The 22,626-nt window shown below is 52.5% G+C and overlaps 1 protein-coding gene across 18 annotated transcripts; it reads left to right on the forward strand.

Annotated features, from left to right (window-relative positions):
• The first annotated feature begins 440 nt into the window (after positions 1–440).
• On the forward strand, positions 441–21,814 carry BMF (Bcl2 modifying factor). Of its 18 annotated transcripts, none has more exons than XM_084974679.1 (6): positions 467–772; positions 955–1,081; positions 2,517–2,714; positions 3,192–3,485; positions 5,016–5,176; positions 17,824–21,814. In XM_084974679.1, exons 3-6 carry the CDS (start codon positions 2,681–2,683, stop codon positions 17,923–17,925), a joined length of 591 nt encoding a protein of 196 aa, XP_084830805.1. In that variant the 5' UTR covers positions 467–772; positions 955–1,081; positions 2,517–2,680; the 3' UTR covers positions 17,926–21,814. The 18 variants fall into 18 exon arrangements, with proteins under 18 accessions (XP_020953492.2, XP_084830858.1, XP_084830805.1 ...); XM_084974670.1 differs by having other exon boundaries at positions 467–571; XM_084974723.1 differs by having other exon boundaries at positions 467–571; positions 5,061–5,176.
• Positions 21,815–22,626: the final 812 nt, after the last annotated feature.

The raw sequence follows: 22,626 nt of genomic DNA on the forward strand, positions 1-22,626 counted from the left end.
TTTCTTCTGACCAGCAGGCAGGAGGACGCTTTGCCACCAGTGGCCAAAATCCACAGGGACCACCAGCATCCTGCACCCACCAAGGCCTCCAGCTGTGTCTAAAACCTCCCCTCCTCCTCCTTCCCCTCCCTTTCAGGACGCGCCAAAAATGTTCAGCGCATTCCCTTGAAAGAGAAGGCAAAAGCCACTTTGGCGCCCTCTACTCAAGGACTCGCGGGTGCTTCCCGAACCTGCATTAGGAACCGAATCTGCGCGGGCGACCGCGCTCCAACTGCGTTTCTGGAGGAGGTCGGAATTTGGCTCGGTCCCTTGTAGTGTTTCCAAGGAAAGTTTCGTATATTCGTGACTGTCCCTGGCAGACGCCCAGCCCAGGACTTGGGGCTCCACTCGCCATTGGCCAGCTGTCGGTGTGACGCGTGGGAGGCGGGGCCTCATCAGCTGTTTGCGGGATGCCCCGAGCGGGCGTATTTTGGAAACAATACCGCGAGGTGCTGAGTGGCCTCCTCCTGCGCCCGCCCGCCCGCTGCTGCCGCCGCCCCTGTCCGCGCCTCTCGCCTCCCGCCACAACCCGGTGAGCGCCCGGGCGACCGGGGGCCGGGCAGAGTTGGACCGCACCTCCTTGGGGAAGTGGGGAGAGGATCGCGCTGCGCATGAGGGCCGGAGAAGGGTTGGGCTTCGGGCATCTGGGGTGACCATGGACTGGGGCGCTGGGGTGCGGGAATAGGGGTGCAGAACCCATTTGTAGATGCGCTGCTCCACGAAGGAACTTGGGGTTAGTAGCATTTGAGACTCCAAGGAGTTGAGTCCAGGTGGGCAGGGGAACCTGCGGTGCACGGCAGAGCAGACCTGGGCGTCCGAGAACGGCCCGGCCTCTGGATCTGACTATGGGGTAGGGCAGGGAGTTGTGGGACGTCCTGTACCCTTGCGGAGTCTGAAGACTCCTCTCCTTAACAGCTGGGCTTTCCCTTCCTTCCCAATTGAGTTTGGGCGCCAAGCCCCCGAGTGCTCGTCACGCTGGACCCTGGCGCGGAGCCCTGGCATCACGACTCGGAGGCCGAGACTCTCTCCTGGAGTCACCCAGGTCTGCTGTGTGTTGTGTGAATGCATGAGTATGTGTGTGTGCATTCCCAGATTTTAGCCCTTGTTGGAGATTCAGAATGTCTGGCTACTGCTTTCTGTTGGGAGGAGTCCGAATTCAGCACCCCTGTTAAGAGTACTAAGGGCTGGGCTCCTGCAGCCTTTAGGTCCCCTTGCTAGGAATAAAGCCTCCTCTGGTAGTGCTCTTAGGAAGTCCTCTCCTCCACTTTGGACACCCCACTTCAGCTCAGAGGAAGGGGAGGAGAGGGGTCTCTTTACTGTACCCCAGTTTACACCTGACTTTTTCTAGCACCCCTGCGGAGGCTCCCACTTGCAGAAGAGCCACCTGCAGTTCCTGTGGAGAGTGGGAAGGGTCCCCCCCCACGCTTGCCGGGCCACACCCTCTGGCTGCACCTCCCCCATTGTCCAGCCCATGCCAGGGTTGAACTTTGGGGCTTTGCTGGGAGGTGTTGGGGGAGGTGATAGTCTTCAAAGGAAAACTGCAGACAATGAGTCCTGCTTGTGATTCGCTTTGGAGGGCCCCATCTTAGCTTGGGATAGCCTTGCAGAGAGGAGGTGGAAGGGCAGAAGGGGAAGCCCCTGCCAGGTGACTGGCCGGACAGCCTTTGGTCCTTTCAGAGGGAAACCCTGTTTTCTGGTACCAATAAGCTGGAGATCTCTCACCTCCTTTTGGGAAGTGCAAAGAATACCATGTGTCTGTTTTGCCCTCTTTCTCCAGGAAAGAGGGCAGAGATGGGACCATAGATAGCTAAGGACAAGATTGGATGGAGGGAGGGTTGGAGCAAGCACCCCAGAGAGCTTGCATTTGAGAAAGCCAAGATTTCCAAATTGAACTGAGATTTCTTTAAGTACTTTAGCAACCCACAGACCATTTGGCTTGTTCTTCAAAGGCAAAAGACTGGGGATAGAATTAAATCTGGCAGTGACAAACATTGTCTCTCTGTACCCTTAATTGTTCAGGTGGTTGCTTTTCTGACTGCCCCAGGGACCCTAAGGGGTTCCTGGTGTGTGTTTATAGGGGGTTGGCTTGGGAACTTCAGATGCTGTGTGGCTCCAAGCTGAGACTTCCAAGAGCCATCAGGTGGAGCAAGTGGAACTTCTTTATCACCAAGAAACTCCTATCAACAACCTGAGTAGTTTGGGCAGCGAGTGAGGTCACAGAGAGAGGGCTGAATTTCACTTCCTTCTGTGAGGCAGGTTGTACCAAGCTCAGGTTCAGCACTGGCAGGAATGGTAGGCTATGGGGAGAGATTTGAAGTCATGAAGACTAGTGAGTAGCCTGAACTGGAGGAGGCTAGCCACTTTGCTGGCTGCTGGACCTCCCCTTTAAGGCTAAGCTGTGGTGGGCAGACAGCTCTACTCTGCTGAGAGGGCAGCTGCAATGACTAACTTGGGTTTTTCTCCCCTCTCTCTCCCAGGACACACTCTTACCACATCGTGGAGCCTGTTTGTTGTGTTGAGCAAGCAGGGGGTGGAGACTAGCGTCTTGGGCGGGGCTTAGCCCGTTTGGAGGGAACCTGGCCGCCCTGGGATTGCTGGCTTTTGTTTTTGCTTCCGAGCCTGGAGCTCAGCTCAGACTCAGATGAGAGCTTGGTGGTTCCTCCTCAGGCCAGTGAGTGAGTGAGTGTGTGTGTGTGTGTGTGTGTCTGTGTGTTGTGAGCACTTTGTGTACAGCCAGTCACAGCGCCCTCTGCCCTCCCACAGCCACTCACAGAGCCTAGTCTTGTTGACATTTCTCCAAGTACCTTGCCTGCTTGTAGCAGCTGATCATAGCCCTGCTATTGCTCAGAGTCAATAGCAGTCAAACTGCACAACCGTGACCAGCCTGGGTCAGAAGGGGCCAAGGGGAGGGTGGCTTTGAAGGGGCCCAGGGAAGAGGTGTGAAGAGTCCCAGCACAGCAAGGCAGCCCCCATTTGGGGCAGGAGTCACCCTTGGCAGTGTGCTTTGTCTCCAGGGTTATCTGTCATTGTTACCTGACCCCACTTCTCCAGATAAGAAGGGGGAGCAGGAAAGAAGGAAGGGAAGGGGAGTCCTTCCAGGTTTAGCCTGGGTGGGGGGCAGCCTCCCCGATGCTTGCATTGCACCCTAACAGGGGAGATGGAGCCACCTCAGTGTGTGGAGGAGCTGGAGGATGATGTGTTCCAGCCAGAGGAAGGGGAGCCGGGGACCCAGCCCAGGAGGGTCTCTGCTGACCCGTTTGTCCAGAGCCAGCTGGACTGCCCCCTCAGCCGTCTGCAGCTCTTCCCTCTCACGCACTGCTGTGGCCCTGGGCTTCGACCCACCAGCCAGGAAGACAAGGCCACCCAGACTCTCAGTCCAGCCTCCCCGAGCCAGGGTGTCATGCTGCCTTGTGGGGTGACTGAGGAACCCCAGCGACTCTTTTATGGTGAGTGCTCTTAGCCTCAAGACTCCTCCCTTAGAGACTGGGGGAAAAGAGGGGACTTTCCCTGCCCAAACCTGCCCTTTGCTGTTTCCTTCCCCAAACGGAGCAGCAGGTGTTATTGATGCCTCAACTCTCACCTGCTGCCTCTCTGCTTATTACTGCTGCTCACCTGGCTCCTCGGGCCCCAAGCAGAGCACATTGTCTTGCCGTTACTTCTGCTCTTTCGCCCCCTCCTGGAAAATCCCTAGGTCTCTGGTGTCACCTTGGGTTGGAAGAAGGGTACCTGGCCCTCGGCTTTTACATCCTGTGGCCTGTTGAGTGGCCCAGGCTTTTGTGTCACGATGGTGATGAACCTTTCCGTACAGTGGCAAAGGCTGGGGGATCTGTGACTTGCTATTGACACTGAAGGGAAAAACCCCGGCCTGTTCTAGGAGAGAAGGTTCCCGAAGGCAGAAGGTGGCCCCCTGGTTGTCAGTTGGGACTTTCTGTGCCTGGAAGGGGAACTGGAGAAAGAGGTTGGGCCTGCCTGGGCTTGATGCCAGCAAAGGGGCTGTTTCCAAGGCTCAATCAGACAAGACCCCTTCATTGGCGGGCTTAAATGGTTGGTTTTATGAGCAATATCCCCTCCTCTGGCAAAAGGGCAGGGTTAGACACTCAGACTGTGTTCTTCGTTTAGCACAAAGCTTATGGAGGGAGGGGAAAGGTTCAGAGGCTATCTCGCTGTGTCTGATAGAGCAGATTGAGGAGATGCCGCAGTTATTCCCAGAGGGAGCTGCCCTGTAGGGCAATTCTGGCAAAGCAGTTCTGGCTAGAGTCTGAGAAGACGGATAAGGCAGGCAGGTCAGGAAGAGGGAAGGAAGGGAGCAGGTGGGCGGGTGCCCCTAGCGGCAGCTCGGTGGCCAGCACTTGGTAAATGAGGGGCGCCAGCTAGAGGTCTGGCCCAGGGCTGCCTCCAGCGAGGAACTTGGCTCTTCTGTGGGTCTGAGGAGTCTTCTCTCCCTATTTTTTTCTGCCACTGCCCAGAGCTTCAGGGCCTGTGACCAGCCTTCTTCTGTTGCACAAAGAAGTGAAGACCCTTTTTAGTTTTTCTCTCTCTCTGTCCCTGGCTTTTCTCAACCCAGGAACTCTGGAAAGCTGCCTCCAGTGCTTTTCCAGAGAACAGCTTCAGCCTGCTACCACTATGTGAATAATGAATAACAAATTGTGGTCAGGCGTAGCTCGGTAAATAAGGACAGAAGGTTGGCAAGTTCACCTACATTTATTACCTTCGCCATGGCATGGCCAGTGAATGGAGAACTGAAGGGAAGCCAGGGACCATTCCCCTCTTTCCCCAGCATCAACTTTCATAGAGTTAGGCAGCAGGCAAGTCAAGCTGTCCACATTTGGCAGAGTGTCCCATAAAGGCAGGCTACAGTCCCCTCCCTCCCCACACTAGGGTGTACCCTCGACCCTAGGGTTCGGCCAGGAGTGGCAGGCATGGGGATGATGGGCAGTTGTAGAGAAGGCTGAGATGCTGGCCGTCTGTCTTTGCAGGCAATGCTGGCTACCGGCTCCCTCTCCCTGCCGGTTTCCCCGCAGGCTTGCCCCTTGGCGAACAGCCCCCTGAAGGGCAGTGGCAACATCGAGCAGAGGTACAGATTGCCCGAAAACTTCAGTGCATTGCAGACCAGTTCCATCGGCTTCATATGCAGCAGGTAGGCATGGGCATTGGGGGAGGGGAATGAAGTCACCCCCGGGTGGGGTGGGGGCAGGGAGGGAGGCTGGGGGCTAGGGCCTGCTGTAGGAATTCTGTCTGCCAGGCCCCAAGGATAAGGTGCCAGAGTTTTGGTCTCAAGCTCTTGTGACTGGTGGACTGCATGGGCCTGACTAGATGAGTGCTTTTGCCTTCACCTCTGAGATCCAGGTTGTTTATCTGCCCACTCTCATCTCAGGCTGGTGGGAGATGCTGCCATCCCTCCAAAGGAACTGGATGGCTTTCTGCAGCCTTGACTGACAGGCTGTCTCTTCTAGAGGCCCAGGGTGGGAAAGGGTCCCTCACAGACCCAAGGGGAAGATTTTCAAGGGGCCAAGTAAAACTGGACAGTTGTGGGTGCCCCGGGAAATGGGTAACCAGGACCAGGGATGGGCCAGCATTGGGGAAAGTGGTGGAACCGGTTGTAACCTGACACTTTCCAGCTGGGGAGGCCGCTCCTCATTGTCTCTGTCTGGGAACCAGGGCTGGGGACTCTGGAGTGTGTACTACCTCAGAGAGTCTCTCCAGACCAGCGGCCGGGCGCTCGACTGGGTGCTTGGCCGGCAGCCTGGCACCAGCCCCGCCAGGGCGGAGCATCGCGTGTCAGCGGAGCATGTGGCAGAGCCTATCCACAAAGGCGGCGGCTGGCGGGCTCGTGCTGCAGGGCCCTCCATGCTTTCAGGCTGGAGGCTGCCCCTGCTCGGCAGCGGCTGTCTGGGCCGGCCCCCAGGCGCTTAACCCTTCCTCCCTGGGCTGGCTTTCTGGATGGCTGCCAAGGCGCAGAGAGGAGCCTGAGGCTGGATCTGGGCTAGTACAGCCACCGCTGAAGCACAGGCACACCACCTGGAAAGGAACATGCCCCCTGCCTCTAGGATGTTGTCCTGGCCCAGTGGGCTCTGTGTGTGTGTGTGTGTGTGTGTGTGTGTGTGTGTGTGTGTGTGTGTGAGTGACTGTCAGGAAATCAAAAGAATAAATAATTCACCGTGATTGGGCAGACCCTGAGGTTAGGATGGGGAACTTCAGGTTACCAGAGGGAGAGCTATTGGTAATAATAGCTTTGATTGAGGGCCAAACCATGGCCAGCACCAGGAGGAAGAGAAATTGACCTAGGGATCCCTGAGAACAGGTCATGGGGGAGGTTAGATATTGCTAGTGCCTCTGCCAAGGGGTTCTGAGGGAAACTTGGGGCTAGACCTGATCCTGTTGGCTCTCCTAGTCCCTCAGGAAGGGAAGGGGGCCCTGTGCTTAGACAGTAAATAAGGCAGCCTGGCCGCCTGCTCTGGCTCCAAGCTCCAGCCCCTATTCCCTCCTTTGTTCTGTGGAAACTTGGCTTAGAGTTTCCCTTTCAGTCCATGTGTGGACACACTCTGATTCTTGATTTCTGCCTCTTGGCCTCCTTCCTGCCCATTCACTCTACCCTGGTTGTGTAGGCCTGTGGCTGAGCTGAGCTCACAGCTTCTGGTCCCGGAGCTGCAGCTAAAGGAGGACACGGTGGCTGTGGGTCTCCCAGGCTCATCTGGAGGACTATCTGGAAGGCAGTTTTCTTCGATCCCAATAGACTTTATCTCTCAATAGTGGTTTCCCAGAATGTTCTGCCATCCACGGGTGAGCTCCTGTAGACTTGGGAGCAGGCTGGGAGGGCCCCTCAACCCAGCTGAGCTCTGGCACAGGACTGGACTCAGCCCTGGGCCCTTTCTTCCTGACTCTGTTCTGTCCAGGAGAAGGTGGCCTTGAACCCAAGGTCTGACCCTGCTCTTTGCTGTGTAGCATCATTGACCCCAATCCAGGGCTGTCTCTTTGGGGGCCTGGTTCAGCTCTAGACAAGGTGCTGTCCTCTCAGCCAGGACCTCCCAGTTGGGGAGAAGAGATGAGAACCAGAGGATTCTCCCCCACTCTACACCTCACACCCTCCTGGCTCCTGACTTCCCTGTGCCTCTCACCTTCCTGCCAGCTGCCTACTCCTCCTGGGCTGTGGCAGGAGGCTGGCCAGCAAGGCCTTTCTAGCCTAGAGCTGGTTTTCCCGAAATTTCCATTGCAGAGAGCCAGGCTTTTTGTCCACAGGAGTCCTCTTGTTTTACCCCCCCCCACCAACCCCCACTCACTTCACTAGGAGCTCATCCTGTGGGAAGGGCCTGGGTAATGGCTAGGGGCAGATGGAGCACTGGCACGCATTGGCCCTTTGAGCAGCTACTTTTAAGAAGTGAGTCATTTTTTGAACTCGACTACTATGGACAGTAATGTCTAAATCTGTCTTATCTACAAAAGACTGTTGTCATTCTTACATTCTAAGATAAATAGAATATTATTTATCTCTTTATTTGTGTGTTTATTTTTTATGACCACACCTGCTGCATATTGAGGGTCCCAGGCTAGGGGTCGAATCAAAGCTGTAGCTGCTGGCCTACGCAATGTCAGATCTGAGCCATGTCTGCAACCTACACCTCAGCTCACCGCAATTCCAGATCCTTAACCCACTGAGCGGGGCCAGGGATCGAACCTGCATCCTCATGGATACTAGTCAGGTTCTTAACTTGCTGCACCACATAGGAACTCCTTACTCTTCCATTCTTATCCTTCCTCTTCTTTCCCTATTCCTGCCCCTCATCTTTGCAGTCAGGGACACTGACTGATGAAAGTAACTTGGAATTTAGTCTCTAGGCTTCAGATACAGAGTCAGAAGGCCCAGGTTTGAATGCCAGCTCTGTCAGCTACTAGCCCCCGAGAAGTCACTTGGCCTTGCAGAGCCTGTTTCCTCTTCTGTAAATTAGACCTAATGCCACAGAATCAGAGTGTGAAGAATCAGTGAGAAAATACCTCTGAGCATTCCAGGCATACTGCAGTATTCTTTAATGCTTGTTTCCTTCTGTCGCTCTGTAATCCTGTCAACCTCTGCATTTGCACTTGTCAGGTCCCAGTTACTCCCATCTGTTAGGCTGATCCCTGAGCATAGCTGCCTCCCCCGAGCTCCCTTCCACCTGCCCTGTGCAGAGAAATTAGTGTCCGGGCTATTGACGTGGGGGCCTTGGCCTTGTACATTTCTCCTTAGAAAATGAGGGTCAGACTCCATCACTGTGAGCCAAGTTTAGATAACCAAAAAAGCCAACTCAAGAGGCAGTAAGATTGTTGAAGGGGCCTGGCCATCTCCTCTCTGCTTAGGTCTGGGATGGTGTCCCAGGGCCAGACAGTGGCCATGGGTCCCTGAGTCCTGTAGGGAATGTGAGTTCTTACCTTTTGCCCCTGGTTAGTGACCTCAGTTACTCTTTTTCTCTCTGAGAGGAAGCCTCCTCCCTAAGAGGTGTGGAGCACAGGGAAGGGTATGATGGTGGTACTGCATTGTAGGATGGAATTATGGCAAACTGAGTGTATCAGCATGACCCTAGATGCAGCCTGTTTTTTGTGGGCCTTAAGCGCCCCCAGCATGTTTCTCAAGGAGCTTGCTGGGTGGAGGTCTAGCCTGGTTACATGATCAACCCATTCAGGGTGGCTTTTCTAGACCAATGGGCAAGGAATTGGAGGCAGAAGATAGCGTCATCAGCAAGGTGCTTGATGTCAGTGCTTTGGGTTTCCACAGCAGCCAGAGAGTTGGAGGCAGAGTGTTTGGAGGTAAAAGCCTTTCCAAACCTGGTCATGCATCCCCAACCTGCTTTGGCTGGGTCAGGAGTGGAAGATTCCCTTCTTTCTCCCCTGGGAGCTGTCCAGCTGCAGCGAGTGACCGCTGGTGGCCTGCTGACCATGGCATGCCTTGACGGAGGCTCCATGAGGGTGCCCTGGTGTTCCTTGTCTGTCTAGCCTCTACAGGAAAGATGACAGTATAGGTTTGCTTTCTGCCTGAGCTCAGGGGCTGCTCTGGCCAGAATGTGAGTCTCAGCTGCTTTCCATTCCCACTCCCTCCCCGCCATGGTCTCCTCCAGCATGAGCCGAAGAATGGACAGAAGGGGGTGTTCTCTCCCCCTAGGAAAGTCTCCTTTCCCAATGGTACCATCTTGCAATTTGTAGGGTATTTTTGGACAATGTTAAGAAGCCAAGAATTCTCCAAAAAAGCGGCTACTGTAGAATGTTAAGTGTGTCAAGCTACCGGAGAGTTGGAATTCTTCAAGTTGGAAATGGCTTTTTCACTTGGACCAGGAGTGACTCCATTCAGAACAGTCAGATTTGGAAATTCCCTGAATAGTAATTAGAGTTTCTGGAAAATGAAATCTGAGAAAAATTTCAGCCACTCAGTTGAAACCATCTTTAGTTACAAGATCACAAAAAGGATCGTAGACTTAGAGGCAGATGATCTTGGTTCAAATCCCAGCTCTGTCACTTCTGAGTTCTGTGCCCATAGGCCAATCATTTAACTTCTCCGAGCCTCAGTTCCTCATACTCACCTTGCAGAACTGATGTGAAAGCCCTTTGGAAACAGTAATATGTATAAGTATTAATTATAAGCAGTTTAATACTTTTGGAAATGGTTTCAAAGATTGATTTTAGGATTTTGTTTAGACCTGACTTGATAGTTTTTGGGGAGCTCTGTTGGAAGTTGTACCCAAGGGGGTGTTTGCATGATTTATTAACTAGTGGCTTTTGTGCCAGCAGCCTGGGTTCTTTGGGGAGCCCCTGACTACTTTTACCCTTTGGGGTGCTGTCCTTGTTGGTGAGTGGTTTTCTTGGAGCTCAGACTCTGACTAATAAAGTTGTTTAGACTCTAGATGGGCAGCCCTCGGCAGGGGCCCCAGAGATTCTCCCTAGAATGAGAGGGGTCCCTCTGGAAACAGCCTATGTCCCAGGAGTGGGAGGTCCCGCTGGGACAGTGGGAAGAGTGATGCTGGGGGAGGGGCCCTGGAGAGCGCCGTGCGTGCGTGAGAGCCAGTGCCGGGGTTTGGGGGCCCTGTGTTTGCTCTGTGGCTGGCTCTGTTTATATCGCTCGCTATATTTAGCTTCTGAGTCATCAGCGTGGCTGACTAGAGCTGAGTTCCCCACACAGCTCTGCACCTGACTACTCTCTCTTCCAGGAGAAGGGCCTTGTGGTTCCGGACAGTTCCTTCCCTCCCCTCCAAGGCAAGCCATGGGGATGGGGTTGGCTTTTCTTTTATTTCAGAGGGGGTGATGGGAGGGAAGGCCTTGGGGGAGGCACTAGAAAAGAAAGATGAAAAACGTCTGGTTTGCCTTTTGATCTAGGTCTGGCAGCCAAGAGGGCATGTTCCATGACCAGTACAAGCACAGTCAGTGTACAGGGTGAGGAGCAGGGTCCCTCCTTGTTCTGTCCAGGGACTGGCCCCTGGAGGGATGGAAACAGTCAGCTGCAAAGGCCCCAGGTTGGGAGTCAGAGAATGGGGGTCCTTTTCCACAGCCTGTGTAGACTCACAACAGACCTGCCCCCTCCTCCATCTCCTCTCTCTCTTACTTTTGACCGGAGGGCACACACCCCTCTTCCTCCCCGAGTTCTTAAGAAGTTGCCCAACTGTTGGATGGAGCCATTCTCAGACTGGGGGAGACAGAGCCATCCCCAGGGAAGCTGGGTAAGGGCCTCCATACTTCCTACCTCTGGGCGGTGATGGTGTAGCACAAGGCTTTGGGGACACGGGTGGCACACACAACCCTCTCCCTCCAGCCCCCAGTAGCTGAAGGTGGTGACCTCTAGTTATGTTAGAGGATGCCCCCCTGTCTTTGACTGAGAACCTGTGGGCCCCAGGCTGCCCTCTCTTCTTTAGAAAAGTGGTGGGTGTTGCCATGGTGGCGGCCAGTGGCCTCATCGTCCTGTTAGCCCTGCTGGCTGGCCTGAGGAAGGCTCTTGGCACGGAGTATTTTTTCCCTTTTCCTTTTTGCCACGTTGCTCATTCTTTGGGTATCTGGGTCAAAAGTGAACAGGGGGCAGTTCATTTTTTCAGAATCCTTTGCACAGCTTAGCAGCCTGGAATGATGAGCCTGCATGCCTCTGGCTGCCATGGCCCATCTCAGTGAAAAGTCAGGGGTTTCCCCAGGACCCTCATGAGTCTGCTTAGAGGACAGTGCTCCTCGGGCAGGCACTCTGAGCTGAGGGTGTTGAGGGGCAAAGTGGAATCAGGCCCGGGTTTTCCATGTCCTCACCAGGCAGAGGGGAGCTACTCAGGGCAGCCACTGGCCCCCTGCTTTACATACATTTTTCTCATCTTATCACCATAGCAATGTTGTACTTTGAGACCCCGTTATCCCCATGTTATCGGAAGCTGGGGCTCAGAGAGTTGAGATGACACTGTCCGTGGCTGAGCTGGGAGCCGTGCAGATCTGATTGATCCTGAAACTACTGTCTTCCCATCACTCATCCCTACTCCTTGGCAAGCACAGCCCAGAAAGTGAGATTATGATGGCGCTTCCGCTTACCACCCGGACCCAACTTGTCCTCCTGCAAAACTGTGTTCTGTGTTCTTGCTTTTCTCCCCTTCAGATCGTAAGATATTTGAGGACAAGGCTTACATCGTGTTCATCTTTGTGTCCTTCATAACTCTTAGCTCAGTTGGTTACCTGATAAAAGCTTGCTGGATTGCAGAGAAACATCTTCCCAACTCTTTTCATATAGAATTTTCCTTAAGTCTCCCTTAGTTCTGTATTTCTGTTCTCAAAGGCAAGACTCTGTCCTTTAGCCTCACTGCAGTGAGTTTGGCATGTTATGGGGAAAAGAGAAGAGGTAGGAAAACATCACTTTATAGAGAGTGTATTTCCCTGTATAGCAGGGTTATCTACAATGCTGTATTTGAAAGAAACTGAACATGGTTTCAGAACATGACCTGAAGTTATAATTTCTGACCTGTCTCAGCTTTATTTCTGTTTGAATTTCAATTAGCTCTGCTTCTGAAAGGTTTATTTTTTTCTGGTCCACAGCATCTTTACTAAATAGTTAATGATCTGGAAACAATTTCTTTAAACATACTAGGGGAGTAGTTAGGTGGCGACTCTCTTTGAAAAGTTAATACCATTTTGATAATGTGAACAAACACACTGTAATATGCAAGTGAAAAAACAGCTCTGGGGAGTCAGAGTTGGGGGTCATAGAAGTCACCCCCTCCCAGCTAACTTGCTTGGGGTAACTTTTCTGAGCCTTTGCTTCCCCATCTGTAGCATGGGATTGAAAGTAATATCTGCCCTTCCTATGTCCCAGATCTTTGTGGGGGACAAAAACAGATCATGGCAAAAAACTCTCTTTTAAGATGAGATGTTGTAAATTGCTACATGTTTGGTAAATGTCCATTTTGTGTATTAGGTTCTTTTCAATCTGGGCTACACTGTAGCTTTGCTCCTTCCTTGAATTCTTTGGGGTGTATTGGCTCTTGCTGGAGCATCTGGTACACTGGTGACATGCAGAGTCCCCAGAGGGTGTGAATTGGATCTGAAGTGGGAGGAGAGACAGAGGGAGATGCTTATCTGGGGAGGGCAAGGAACACTCTTTGTGCTTAGGGCAGAGGCCATGTGGGATGAAACAGAGTTTGATTTGTGTAATTCAACCTTGTCAGCCACCACCGCCAGTTCTTTAAAAAAAAAAAAAAAAAAAGGCGCCTTTTACTAGCTAGGCCTCTCTCTAGGCAAGATGCTGATTCTATCACATCAAGTACATCTTTAGACCTGGCCAGACATCAGTTGTTCCTGGCTTCAGACAGGTGGGTTATCTTGCAAGGCGACTGTTCTGTAGTCAGGCCAGCATGCTTGTTGAATACCTACTATGTGCACTACGTGTTCCCTGTCATGCAGGACGAATGACCGGGTATTCAGTCGCAGTGCCTTGCAACAGTGGGGGTGACTTGGGCACTCATCAATGGACTGCCTTCATCCCCTGACCACAGAAAAGACAGGAGGCCTGAAAGAAGAATGCCCTAGGTCTCTCATGCCTGGTTGTGTTCTCTTAACTGCAGAGAATATTTTTATCTACTATGTGAGGATCCCTCTTCCCTTGGGGCATTCACCTCTATTCTTTCCTTCCACGTCTTGGTCCTCCCCTCGTCTTGGTCCTCCTCTCTCGACTGAATTTGAGAGTTCTGGGCTGAGCTTAAATTCCCATCAGCTTCCCATCTCCTGAGCCCCAATCTCCTACCCCTGAGGGCACCCTGGCTGTGCATTCTGGGAACTGCTATTCTTTGCAGGTTCCCAGACTTTGAGGGGTCCCAAGCCAGTCTGGGAGAGCTGGGCCTTGCGCCAGGGGTCTGCACGCACTGATTAAAGATTATGCACTGGGTGCCTTGCCAGGTGCCTGAGAGTCAGAGGCCAGGCCTCCCCTTTCCTGCTTCCCCCTTCCTTCTCCCCCCCCCCGCCCCCCAACACCCTCTCCTGGAAGGAGCCACGTGCTCTGGTGTTTCGGTGTCTTTGTGTACCTCATCCTGTTGGGTGAATGTTGACTTCCTTCCTTCTGACTGTTTCTCTCCCTGGCCTCCCTTCAAGTCCTTTTTCTTTCCTTTCTCGTCAGGTCCTTTTGTTGAATTTGTTAAAAAATGTTTTATTTATTGTTGTTGCTCATAATCACGGCATTCTTTGATTCTCCTGCAATGTGGCACTTTGGTTTCCTTTCCAAAAATGGCCTTTCGGGGGCTGCCCTGTGGTGGGAGAAGGCTGAGTGGGCTATGTCATCTGCAGGTGCTCACAGAAGGGGTTACTAGGGCAGGAGACCTGCCCTTCTTGTCTCCTGGCTGCCACGGCAGCCAGCTCAACCCCGTCCTAGGTGGCTTACACTCTAGGCCCACCCAGATCCTCTTCCAGCCTGACTGGATTCAGTTATTGGAGCTCTGAGTTATGATTCTAAGGGTAATTGAGGATGACAAACTCCAAATTGCCAAACTTTTGGGTTGGAAAGCACCTCTGTGGTTTCCAAATGCCTGGCTGTGGCCTGGCTGCCTTGGAGGCACCTGGGCAGGTTTTACCTCCAGCTTGGCCGAGTTATTGCTCTGGTGGGAAGGGATAGAAAGAGACTGAAGAAAATACCACATCATGAAGTGCTTTCTTCCAGGCTGTAGGCTCATGAGTGATTTCCTTTTTCTCTTGATGTTTTGTATTTTCCAGTTTTTCCACAGTTAGCATGTATTACTTTTATGACTAAAAAAGATGATAAATGCTACTTCTGATTTTATTTTATCTATTTTTTATTTTTTTGCTTGCATATGGAAGTTCCCAGGCCAGGGGTCAAGTCAGAGCTACAGCTGCTGGCCTACCCCACAGCTGCCAGCCTATGCCACAGCAACGCCAGATCCGAGCCGCATCTGCGACCTATACCACAGCTTATGGCAACGCTAGATCCTTAACCCACTGAGCAAGACCAGGGACCAAACCTGAGTCCTCTTGGATGCTAGTTGGGTTCCTTACTGCTGAGCCACAGCAGGAACTCCGACTTCCTGGTTTTTAAAAATGTCACTCAGGGAGCTTGTTTAGTACGCAAATTCCTGGATCTCTTCCCTGAAGATTCTGTCCCAGTTGGTCTTAGTGGGACCTGAAGACTGTAATTGCAATAGCACCTCAGTGGATTTTATGATGCAGTTGGGTTTGGGAACCACTGAGCTAATACCCCACTGGCAGTTCACTTACTAGGCGAGTAAAGACACAGGGCTGTGGGAGACCCCAGGCTACCAGGTTCTCTGACTCAGCCTGGGGAGCCATCTGCTGCCCAGAGTGCCTTCTTTGCTGATTCAGGAAACCTGGGGCCTGTCACAGGGAGAGGCACAGGACCCAGGTCTTTCCTGAGTGTGGGCCTGTGTGCACCTCGACATGTCTGTGTCTCTCAGCAAGACCTCAGCCTTCCCATCTGAGAGCACTTTCCAGCCCACAACTGCCTCTGGGTTCCCCCACACCCCCAGATGCTTGGAGTAAGGGCACTCCATTGCCTCATCCCCAGAGACTGCAAGGCCTAGGAAGTTACCCAGGTAGCAGGTGGCCTCCATTAAGAGAATTTGGGGAGAAACTGAGGCATACAGAGATGGGATTGGGCCACGCCCCAAATCATAGACTTGGGATCTCCCTTCTTTGGCCCTTGAGCTGTTTTCAAATTTTTTTAGAGAGGGAGTTGATAGAGGGTCTGCTTTGGTATAAAGAAAGGAATGTGGTAGAACTTGGAGCCTAGTGATAATGGGTAAGGACATTGCTCTAGGGCCAGGTGGTCTGGATTTAGTCCAGCCCTTGCTACTTACTAGCTATGTGACCAAGTTACCTAAATCTTTCAATGATCTCATCTGTAAAATGGGTATGATTTTATATATATATATATATATACATACATACACACCTCATGGGGTTGTTGAGAGGACCAAAGGAGTTTAATGTATATAGAGCAGTGCTTCTTGTATCTGGTGTGTCAGACAGTCTTGTTAAAAGTGCACATTCTGGGAAGTTCTTATTGTGGCTCAGCAGGAATGAACCCGACTAATATCCATGAAGATGCAGGTTCGATCCCTAGCCTCACTCAGTGGGTTAAGGATCCGGGGTTGCCATGAGCTGTGGTGTAGGTTGCAGATGCGGCTCGGATCTGGCGTTGTGGCTGTGGTGTAGGCTGGCAGCTGTAACTCCGATTGGACCCCTGGCCTGGGAACCTCCATATGCTGCATGTTTGGCCATAAAAAGACAAAAAACAAAAGAACAAACAAACAAAAAAAACACATTCTGATTCAGTATGTCTACATTTCTGCTTAAGCTCCCAGCTGATGCTGCAACTGCTGGTCCGGGGATCACATTTTGAAAAGCAAGGATGTAAAACGCTCAAGCCTGGTACACTCGATTTACAGTTATTGTTAGGATCATGGTTGTTATTGTTATTTGGCCTTTTCAAACAAGCACTCGAGGAGCCTCGGAATTCCAGCAGACTGGCTTCTCCTGGGACCAGTCTTTTCCTGGCTTTTCCTCCTGTTCCACCCCGTGACCTTTGCACCTGTCCTGGGCAGCAGCTGGAGAGGGGAAGCAGGAGGAGGGGGGTGCTCTGCCCAGCTGCTGCAGGCAGGCCTGAGTCTTCAGGTTTGCAGCTGAGTCCATTTTCACGCTGCTTTACTCTAACCAGATTTTGTTAAGCTGGGTACGTTTCCTCTTTTTACTCGTCTTTGTTTACAAAACACGAGGAAGCCACCAGTCCCCCCAGTCACAGTCTGCCAGGCCTCCTCCATGGCACACCCCATCCCCCTCTTCCTCTCCTAGCAGGAGCCATGCCTCCGCTTTCTGGGTCGTTTGCCAGTCTCCCCTTCTGCAAGGGAAGAGGATTGCTCTTGCCACACAAGTGGGGGTGGGAGACAATACCTCCCTGAGCCCTGAGGTCTGCCTCCAATGACATCTCACCTCTCTTCTCTTTGTGGCCTGAGGCAGGGTGACAGGGAGCCCAGCACCTGCACCGTTGCCTGCGGACAGGTCAGGGAGGCCAGGGCCAGACTTACCTGCGAAGTTCTGGGAATCAGGGAGCCCCAGGCTCCCTTTCCAGTTCTGTCACTCCCTCTAACCTCTTCACATCTGACTAGGAGTTGCCTGGTGGCAGGTGGGGGTGGGGGCCTGTGGTTAAAGACAGCAGGGGTTCCAGCCCCCAGCACACACACATACACACTTCACATAAAGGTACCTGCTGCCTGGGCCACTAGGGCAATCCAAGTCCAACCTCTGTGCTGGCTCCTTTCTGCACACACTAGGTTTTTATTCTCCTGTGCACCAAGAACCCCCACGGAGAGGGCTCTGGCCCTGGCAGACAAAGAGAGAACAAAGACTGCCTCTTCCAGGGTCCCTCAGTCCCCTCTAGGCTTCTGTTGGCCCCTGGGAAATGGTACCTGTGTGGGCGGGGCACCAGCCACAATCCTGTGAGCCACTAACCCCTGACCTTTGCCCCCAGCTTCCCTGCCTGACAGTAGGACCTGGGATAACCTCCAGAGAGTAGTGTGCATTCTTTGTTTTTGTTTTGTTTTCAAGTATGTTCTTGCTTAACGTTTAATTGGCTCCAGTCAGTAGGAAAGCACTCCAAGAAGGATTATTTATGGCTTACTGTCAAGAGCAGCTATAAAAAGGGCAGCACTGAGCTGGAGATGCTGGGAAGGGAGAGAGGGCAGGCGCACAAGTGTGTGTGTGTGTGTCAGTGTGTGTGTGTGCGTGTTTGCACTGGATGAAATCAGATTTTTGCTGCCTCAGCAGTGTGGTTTAAATTGAAGATTAACCCTTTGACCTTCACAGTGTCAAATCACTTGCAGATGGAGGCTCCCCCCTTTTCCCCCTTGTTCTCTGTGTTACTTTGGAGTTGGGGGAGAGAGGGGGGCACTTCTTCTCTTTCTTTCTGAAGAAAGTTTGTTGTTCATGCAGCTGAGGTTTGAGGGGCTCAGGAGCCAATCTGATTAAAAGCAGCACTTGGCTAAACTCTGGAAAATCCTGCAAGCAGGAGAAAAAGTTTAATCCTCTTGTGCACAGTGCATAAAGAGCCTGGTCTTTTCTTTTTAATGTTCACACTGCAGTTGTTTTTGGAGAACTCAGCTATCTCCCCCTCATGTCACTTCTCTCATCTCTCCCAGTCCCCCCCTACCCCCCTCCCCAAGTTTGCTGTCCTGATGGGATTAAAGTGCCACCCTGAGACGTGTAGATCTGAACTTTGATTGGAAATGATAAGAAGTCATCTAAGGCTGGCTTCAGGAATCAGGTTGATTTTTTTTTTTTCCCTTTTAGCACCAGCAGAACCAAAATCGTGTGTGGTGGCAAATCCTCCTGTTTCTACACAACCTCGCTTTGCATGGAGATGAGAACAGGAATGGGGCAGGTCCCAGGTGAGGCTGGGCTGCCCTCTTCGCATGGGGCACCACGGAAGGACATCGGCAAGGACTGACACTGTGTTTTAGGAAGTCGTTATCATTTTGTGGTTTTTATTTTAATAATTCCCCTCTGTGTACATAAGACATACCCAAGTGGGACCTTTTTCCCTGTTCAGGGCCTCAACCAGGAATGGGGGGCCTTTGTCAAACACTGTTGAAGTAGAGGCTGATGTGTCTGTGATGTGGGAACCCCCAAGGGCTTGGACAAGGAGATCCTCAGTCCTCAGTGGTTGAAGACGACCGGCTAGTGATGTGCCCCAGCGAGCGGACTGTGGTTTTGCCACAGGAACTTGGTTTGACTCCTGGTTCCACCAAATCTATCAGCCTTCCGCCATGGATGGGACCCAGATCTGACGGTCACACTGCTTTAACTAACCCCCCCCAGGGCCTCAGCCAGGGGCTTTCCAGCTGTGCATGGCAACCTCTCTAGGCTGGTCAGCCAGTTCTGTGTCTGGGTTCTCATGGGGCCCAGCCATCACCTGCCCCAAGGGCTCAGGGATTCTTGCCCAGCCCTTGTCATCTCCAGCAGACCTCAGGGAGGGTTGGGTTTCTCCAAGGGCCCCTTAAACATGCCGCAAAAATGAATCAAATTTCTGGGTCGACCTTATGTCTGACTTGGTCCCATTTGGAAGCTCCAGGAATGGTCCCAAGGTGCAGAACCACTGCCACCTCTGGCTGCCGGGGACTGGCTGGGTGTCAACCCATGGATGAGCCAAATAGCCAGTCAACGTGCTGTAGCCAGCAGCCTGTGCCTTTGTTAGCGCTTCTTTCAAAAGACCCAGCCAACAGACTACATCCCACCCCCAGTGGCAGCACTCTAGGGCCCAAAGGGACAAGATTGCAGTGGTGCTGGGAAACATGGTGGCCACCCCACCTGTAAGAAGCAGCCCTGGAGGAACCCAGCCCCCTTGGTTTCCTTGGAAACCACATACCTCCTCCCTTTTATCCCCATTCCTTTCTTACACCTAGTGGGATACAGGAAGAAGCCAGCACACTGGCTTTGTCAGCTGAAATGTGTCTTTTAGAGTAACAGAGATTAGAGTGCCGAACCGTCAAAGCTGGGTACACATTTCCTGTCTTCCCTCAACTTCCAGCCAGGCTAGAAAGGCGTGCTCTGGAACTCAGCAGGATCAGCTGCCTCTGAACTTCGCTTCTCTCCCTGCTGTGGCACTAATGGAGAGAATTTAAAGCAACCAGTCTGGCAGCTCTGAGAGCAGACTGGTAATCTGAAAAGAACCAGGGAATCTGTTAACCAGACACCTAGAAATTACATTTATCATTTTTGCATATGCAAGAAAAGTTAACCTTGGTGCTAACAGTGAAGTAAGGCCCAAAGAAAAGATAGTTTCCCTGGGCAGAGAAGACCCCAGGGCTACCCAAGAAAATTGGAGGAGTCCAGGGTAGACTCTCAAATCTAAACAAGCCCAGGCTCCTCTAATTCTGCAGAGAGGAGATCTTCGTTACTGTTGAAGGACACATCGATCTTCTGGATGTATGGTTGGGCAGGTTGTTCACTGCACAAGGGCACCTGCAGAGGAAGATAATGGAAGCTAGGATCCAGCCCATGCTCTGCTCACTAAGCTCTGTGCCCTCATGTAGGGCTGTGTCTCACAGGAAAGCGTGCCTTTCCTAATTTGCACAGAGGTGCCCTCTGGGCTCACAGTGCCTCAGAGGAGAGGGGCTTCAAACTGTGCATTAGCCTTTGTTTTGTTCTGCTTCGATGTCCTGGAGGTGTTAACCTGTTCTTGGCCAGAATCATATTCTCAGGGTGTGTACCATGGTTTGTCTGCTAAGAAGATGGGTTCCTCCTTATCAGAAGGAATCCAGGAAACAGGCGTGAAGACTGGCACTGGGACATGCTGGCCATTGTGCAATCCAGCTTTCCCATTTTTCCATTTTTTTGATGTGCATAGGACATGTGTTATTTTCCCCTCTTCTGGACCATGGCTGTGAGGGGCAGGCTGCTGGTATATGTTTGAGTGATACACACAAGAAAACCAGGATTGTTTCTACCAGCCGCTTTTACCCTCTCTCAGCAGACTTTCCACGTGATAAGCGAAGGAGCAAGTAGCTGGTCCAGGCCTTACTGCTGAGATAAAACCAGCTTCAGAGACCTTGCCAGGTGTGGGCAGGATGTCCTGTGGCCTGTCCTGAGAACTGAGCCCAGACTTTGATGAGCTCACATGAACATCCAGCCTAGGGTGTGATGGAGATTGATCTGACTGCACTGTCTCCATCTTCTGTGAAGCCAGCAATTCACTCACTATCCGAAGCAAGCCAGGGCAAAATGTAAAATGTCCCTCCTCCCTCCTCCCCTCCGAACCTGAGAGGTAACTGGGAGAGTAGCCCCAGGAGGGAGAGAGGTTCCTCCTGGCTGACTGTTTTTAATTGGCCTGGTGATGGAGACTGGCCCCTTCCCCCTCTGCCTAGTGAATTGGTCTGAACATTCCTCAGGTCCAACCTCAGGGGACACATCCCTCCCCCTGGGCCCCCTCTCCCCCTCCCCCACCCCCAGGAGCTTGGCTGTCTCTGGTTAGTGGGTGGAGAATCTGATTTAGAGGGAGAGAGAGTCTGACCTGGCTCCTGACCTGTAACCAGCTGAAGACTTGTGGAGCTTTTGTGGTTTGCTGGTGAGGGTGGGGGGAGGCAGTGGGAGGCGGGCTGGAAACCTCCTCCATGGGTAGGAACACCCTGGAGGAAGGGAAGCCTGATATTCAGGGTCAAAACAGCCCTTCTAATTCAGAACCCCAGCATAGGGGTTTCTGGAAGCCAGTAGACAGAACTGGGGAGGGAATTCCCTCTGGCCAGCCTGGCCCCTGCCTTTGCCTTCTTCAGAGTCTGAGCTGCTGGAGAGCTGGCCCTGTGGCCTTTTTCCTGCTCAGTCTGAGAAAAATATCACCTCCCAGTGCCCTCATGAGCCCCTAAGGAAGTGGGTCTGTGGTGGGGGCTTATGTGGCAGGCATGTTCCAAGTGCTCAGAGGGGCCTGCTGACTTGTCTTTCTGTCCCCAGCAACCCAGCCCCATCCAAGGGTGGGTCTGGCCTGGGTATGGCAGGGAAGGGGTTGTTGGGGATAGTCCAGCCAGGGCCTCCACTGGAGTCTGGGGGAGCCACTGTGACTTTCCTGGTCAGCAAGGAGCACGCTGAGAACTTGAGAGCTTGTCTCATTTGAGGGGATTTGATAAAGTGGAATAGGGGGTGTGGAGAGCAGCAGAAGCAGGTGCTTCGGATGCTGTGGGCTCTGTGGGGTTTCTGCAAACCAGTGCTGCAGCCCAGGCCAGTGGAAGCTTTGGAGCCCTCTGTGTGTAGGCGGGGACTCCTTGGTGAGAGACCATGCTGGCCAGACTCGTTCCGGCAAGGAGTTAACCCGTCAGCCGGTGAAGCCTCTGGGGAAGCTGTGGGTAGTTGGCACTTCAGGGCTGGTGGGGACTATGAGCCTTGAAGGAATAGAGAAAGCTGTGCTCTTCCACAGATGTGTCAGCTTCTGGGGCTGAAGGTGCTCAGGCCCATGCAGGCTTCTGTCTGCATAGCCTCAATCTCTGCACAGGAGCCAGCGCCTCTCCCTGCTCTGAGAGCATTGCCCACCGGGCTGCCCCCATCCCTGGGTCCGCAGGGACTGCCAGGGGGAGACCCAGTGAGAATGTAGCATTTTGTCCACCCCAGATTAGCTGTCCTGGGTTCTAGGCCTTCCGCCTCTGGAGGAGAAACAGGAGAGAGGGGGAGGGGATAGGAACCCATTGTTTTTAAACCTGTACAGAATATTTGGCTTTATGTTTTTCACATGCATATATGTGTGTGTATCTTTTCCCCATCAATTGGTACAATTTTTAATAAAACCATTTAAAGCAAAGCTGTTCTTTGTCAAGGCATGGTAAAACTGCAAGGGGATCTGGTAGTGGGTTAGAGACTCCCAACTTGCTTCTCAGCAGCCCTCCTCGACCTCCCAGGATCCTCAGCTTTTGTCAGCAGGACTCAGTTTCCCCTCTAGGAGCTGTTAAGAGCCATTCTGACTACACAGTGTGCAGCACAGCAGGGGCCCCATGGGGTGGAAAAACATGGGCTTTGGATCTCGACCTGGATTTGGACCCAGTTACAGCCTCCACCAGCTGAATGATCATAGGCAAGTTGTGTAACCTCTCTGAGCCTTCAGTTCTTCCATGTGTAAATTACAGCTGGGCCTGCTTTGCAGGATGAAAGGGAGCTGTGTACACAGGACCTGCCCACAGCCAGCCCTTGGCAACAGCAGCCTCAGTGCTGATGGCCCCTCCTCACAAAGCACCCCCCCACCACCTGGCCCCCATCAAGCTGGAGTTTGGTTTCTTTTTATTAAGGCAGCATCTGGAGTTCCTGTTGTAGCACAGCAGAAACGAATCTGACCAGGAGCCATGAGGTTGTGGGTTCGATCCCTGGCCTCACTCAGTGGGTTAAGGATCCGGTAGTGCTGTGAGCTGTGGTGTGGGTTGCAGACACGGCTTGGATCTGGCGTTACTGTGGCTGTGGTGTGGCCAGCAGCTGCAGCTCTGATTAGACCCCTAGCCTGGGAACCTCCATATGCCGCGGGTGTGGCCCTAAAAAGACAAAAGACAAAAAAAAAAAAAAAAAAGAAAAAGAAAAAAAGTAGCATCTCACAAGATAAGCTAGTGATAGGAGGACTTTCTGGCT

The sequence above is a fragment of the Sus scrofa genome, chromosome 1, assembly GCF_054392235.1.
Source record: "Sus scrofa isolate SSC_HxYL_T2T_F1_AM1 chromosome 1, Sscrofa_HxYL_maternal_Yorkshire_Landrace_v2.0, whole genome shotgun sequence".
Lineage (NCBI taxonomy): Eukaryota > Metazoa > Chordata > Mammalia > Artiodactyla > Suidae > Sus > Sus scrofa.